The 5,000-nt window shown below is 50.9% G+C and overlaps 1 protein-coding gene across 2 annotated transcripts in view; it reads left to right on the top strand.

Annotated features, from left to right (window-relative positions):
- Positions 1–5,000, top strand: part of LOC311311119 (protein kinase C alpha type-like) — a gene marked incomplete at its 5' end in the record, with an annotated part of 138,586 nt that overhangs the window by 85,804 nt on the left and 47,782 nt on the right. For both annotated transcript variants that reach the window (XM_084440764.1, XM_084440765.1), the window contains one exon: positions 18–146. In XM_084440764.1, the coding sequence (XP_084296890.1) occupies positions 18–146 (129 nt within the window). The remainder of the gene's footprint in view (positions 1–17; positions 147–5,000) is intronic.

Here is a 5,000-nt window from a genome sequence, read left to right as displayed (position 1 = left end):
TCCTTTTTCCTGTCCAGCCTGCGAGATGAACGTGCACAACTCGTGCGTGGTGAACGTGCCCAGCCTCTGCGGGATGGACTTCACAGAGAAGAGAGGCCGCCTCCACATCAAGTGCGAGGTCGCGGAAGACAAACTGCTCGTCACAGGTTGGCCACACCCCCCCCATCCCCCAGTATATGAGTAGAACAGTCCATGATTCACTTACACTTACCTCCTCAGGGGCTCGGCTGGAAATTATGGGGCCTCCGCTGGAAATTATGGGGCCCCATGAAAGAATATAATATCGCGAAGATCGAAAGAATGAATGGTTTATGGGGGCCCCAGTGCAGGGAATCGTCCTAACTGAAAATTTGCACTGAAAACCTGGTTCTACATGTCTTCCAGTGGGTCTACCGTAGGTCCGCATAGCTACAGCATGCTGTAGACAAAGCCTTAACTCAGGGGGGTTTATGGGAAAACCTGGTTATCTAAGAGGGAGTATTGAACACACTGTGCTCTTTAACTCTGAGGGAGGGTTAAGTGGTTTACAAGGCAGGGCTTATACCCTTGTACTGTCAGCACTGACACTTTAGCTGTCAAGATCACTTTAGTTGTCAAGTCGGCCTGCGCTGATATGACTGATGACACGCACGCGCACACACGCACACAAACACCCGTGCACACACACACACACACACACACACACACACACACACACACACACACACACACACACACACACAGCCCTTCCACCCTCCCTAACATCGTCCGCAATCCTGGTTTTCAGACATTTTGTTTGTGTCTCTTGTGTGTCTGTGTGTGTACTCTATGCTTACGTTTTGTTTTTGATGCGTGTGTGTGTGTGTGTGTGTGTAGTCCAAATGGATTTCTACCCCACAGCCCATTACATTAATGGGCTCTGGCTGGCAGAAACCCATTCTCTCATCACCGCACTTCTCTTTAGTCCAACAAAACCTGATTCGATAGTCTTGTGTGAGAGCATTTCTCAAATCACCTCCATTTCTGCCAACAGTGTTCCTTAGCCACGGCAGGCAAGGGGGAATATTTACCCCTATACTGTAGAACTCTCCTTTGGTTTTCAGGACCATAAACGAAGGTCTGTGCTATCTTACTACTGACGTGCCAGACTGCCCTGCTCTCTGTTATCGCTTCACTCATTGGTTAATAGATATGTACATATTCATGCTTGGGTTCTGTCTAAAACAGCATAAACGTTGATGCTCTCTACTGTACATTCTGATTCCGTTTTTTGGGGAATTTTGACGTGACGTGACGGTCATGATTGGAAAACATCCCTCCCTGCAGGGGAACTACGAATAAAACACGTACTGTATGTGAATGGAGAAGCAACACTATTCTCATGTGAGCATCTAAACACTTTCTTAAACGCTTGGTCCTACCAAGACGTGGGCAAATTCCCTTTGGTGCCCAGATCAATATGTGTCTCACGGTATCAAGCCGAGCCCGTTCTTCTTTTGGAACCACGCACCGTCACGACACGAGCCCCGAGCGCCTAGCGGTGCTCCGTCGCACTTGATCCAGACGCAGGGGGCCCCCCCAAACACACTTAGAGGAGTCACGGCTCGTTAAATTTCTTGCATTCTGTGAAAAACTTGAATGTTCACCAAACGCTTTAGGAGCTTCCAACGAGTTACAGAGAATATATCGCCCCCCCCACCCCACCCCCCAAATCCCCCGTCTGTATCCAACTTGCCATCGGCTTCCTGTCGCATCGGCGGCTCGTAGTCTCACAAACAAAGTGAAAAGCCGTGCGTATGTCAGCGCAGCGTGGGAGGCTCTGTTGCTGGGAAGCACCGGCTATCAAATGTCACTGTTTACCGTAGTAGACAGGCCTTCCTCTCGCTGCCAGCCCAACTGCAGGGTAATTGCAGTATACCGTACACATAGCCCGTCTGTAATAATAGAGAATCCTCTAGAACAACAGTGGGCAGGCGGAAGTGGGCGGCAGGTGGTGCCCATCATTCAATTAGCCGGTTAAGCCAGTGGGGGGGGGGGGGTCTCCAGAATCACATGCCACTCGCTCACCGCGCAAATGGTCAGATTATCACCCAGGAGCCTGGGATTATCCAATCAAATGGGAGGAAATCAAGAGGAGGCATCTCTTAGCACGATCCAGAAGGATTGATTGAACACACACACATACACACACCGTTGTGGCGACATCGCCGTCCGCAGTTTTCGCATACGCGTTTTTTGCTGTGCGTGTGCCGGCCAGCGAAGCAGATCCCTAGAATACGTACTGTAGTAACACTACAACTATGAACTAGATTGTTGTTTGGTTTTTACAGTATGCCTACAGATACAAATATAGAGATGGAGTTGTTAATGCCCAGTGGAATGGAAACTCCTCCTCTGTATCCGTTCACGCCGTAGCTCTGTCGGGACGATCCTTCACATTTACTCCGTCTCACATCACAGAACGTCAGTCAAAGTCACTCAACGACGCGCTTCAGTTCTTTCCGGCTGGCTGCCAGCCAAGCTCCCCCGATTGACGCTAAGGAACCGCGACCTCCTCAGGATAGTCGTTGGAGTGAAATCAAGTACGACTGAAATCCATCAGAGAGGGGAGGAATGAGGAGAGGGGGGCTGGGCAGACCGTTTCAATCTGAAGAATTCAATATTGCGGACAGACAGGAAATAGACCGTTCCGGCCTGTCAGTCACACAGAGAATAATAATCAATAAGATTGCCTGATTACTTAAGACCACGCCTCTTATGTCCCACAAACAAAGCTTGTCCCGCGTTGGGTTCACAGATTAGATATTAGTCTGAAGAAAATGGTTCTTAAAACATACAGAAACCAGCCTGCAGGCTGCTGTACCATAATGTTATAAGAAAACAAGCTGTACGATACTCCACACCTCCCTTTACACATCAGTTTACAACAGTGCCGACACAAAAAAGCTACGAAGCTAGTAACGTTAGGTGCTAACAGATCATTATCAAAGGCTTAATTCTTAAGAATAGATGCCACTAACTTACTCACCCTCCTTTACGTGCGCAGTTAGACTAGGGCCCAGACCCGAGTTCTGGTTAGACTTCCAGCTCCGCGTTGTTAGTTGTCGGAATGCTAAATGTTTATAGCCGGGGTTAATGTGGTGTGAAAGTTGAAATGTTTGTCATATTTTTTGGACGACTACGGTATGTAAGCACTGCATAAGTGCTAAGATGGCCTACCACTCCTTGGTGGTATTGAGCTGGTGTATCTACGCTGTGTTCCTGTTTGTCTACCCACCCATCCCTCTATGTGTGTGTGTGTGTGTGTGTGTGTGTGTGTGTGTGTGTGTGTGTGCGCGTGTGTGTGCGTGTGTGTGTGTGTGTGTGTGTGTGTGTGTGTGTGTGTGCTTCATCACCCCTATAACAGCGGCCTGTGGACTGCCCCACTGAGTAACGTGGTTTATTGGCCCACAAATCACATAATTATTAACACAGACTTAACTGTTTAGCTTGGCTTCCAGGAAGGAATTTGCTATATAACCGAAGCTATTTTTATTACACACACACACACACACACACACACACACACACACACACACACACACTGGGGACACAGCTGGCCCCTGCCACCTCTTCCCACTCACAGAGGGCATCATGTTGACGTCACCCATCGACAGAATGTCTAATGTCTATGTCTAATGGGAAGTGACAACACTGCCCTGTCTCTGGCAAAAAGGTGTGTGGGGAGGGGAGAGAGACACAGAGAGAGAGAAGGGGGAGAGCAAGTTGTGAAGGGACAGAGTAACACAGAGAGAGCAAGAGGCCACACACACACTTAGATAGACAAACAGTGTCGTGTCCCGCCCTGCCCCAAGTGACTTCTCTCCCTGCACTGATGTTCCTGTGCGTTTGCTTTTTTGTGGCCCCTGCTGGTGTTTGTGTTTTGCGTGACGGTCTGCCCCGCCCCGCTCACCTGCACCTCCTTGCCTTAATTAGCCTTCCTTTATATCCGACCCCTGATCCTTTGTCCCCTTGTTGGTTCATTGTTTTGTGTCATGTGGTGCCTAGTCAGCTTCCTCGTGTACCTGTCGGATTATTTTTGTGGATTAAGAGTCTGAGTCTGCGTTTGGGTCCTGCCTCTGCCGCTCGCACGCATCACCCCTGACAGAATAGACTGACCAAGCGCGGACCCGGCGGATTAATTTCGTGAAGTGATTGGCACCGTTCAGCACCCGGTGAATGTTTGCAGCAACACCTCCTGTATAGAGCGTAAGGAAGCAGCTGTGAACGAGGCCCTCTGGGCCTACCAGAGATGTGCTATAGCCTACTAATGCCTTCCATAGCGGAAAGACTAGCTGGAAGTGCAGGGAACTTGCTAGCTCCTCCCTGTTAGCTCCTGCCCTGTTAGCACCTGCATCATGCTAGCTCCAGCCCTGTTAGCTCCTGCATCATGCTAGCTCCTGCCCTGCTAGCTACTGCCCTGTTAGCTCCTGCCCTGCTAGCTCCTGCCCTGTTAGCTCCTGCATCATGCTAGCTCCTGCCCTGCTAGCTACTGCCCTGTTAGCTCCTGCCCTGTTAGCTCCAGCCCTGTTAGCTTCTGCATCATGCTATCTCCTGCCCTGCTAGCTACTGCCCTGTTAGCTTCCGCCCTGTTAGCCTCTGCCCTGATAGCTCCGGCCCTGTAAACTCCTGCCCTATGAACTCCGGCTCTGCCAGTTCTGTCCAGAGCCCAGGCAGTCCTCCCCAAGCTCCCCACCGGCTCTCCTATCCTCCAGCTCCCTGGACACTTCCTCCCCCATCCCCCCCGGTCCCTCCTCTGGACCTCCCTCCGCCCGGCATGTTCAGGGTTCCTGGCCGGCCTGGTGACCCGTCTGGAATCCAGCCCTTGAGGGGGGGTGGTTCTGTCTCTCACGTCCCATCCTGCCCCTAGTGACTTTTCCCCCAATTGGATCATTTTGTGGATCAAACTCGCTGGACCCTCTCCGCCGGCGTCTGAGCCTGCGTTTGGCTCCTCCCTCTGCTGCCTGTATGCATCGCCTCAG

Source organism: Borostomias antarcticus (genome assembly GCF_949987555.1).
Source record: "Borostomias antarcticus genome assembly, chromosome: 7".
In the NCBI taxonomy this organism is placed as follows: Eukaryota; Metazoa; Chordata; class Actinopteri; order Stomiiformes; family Stomiidae; genus Borostomias; species Borostomias antarcticus.
The sequence above is the reverse complement of the archived record's forward strand: the minus strand, read 5'-3'. Positions and strand labels throughout refer to the sequence as shown.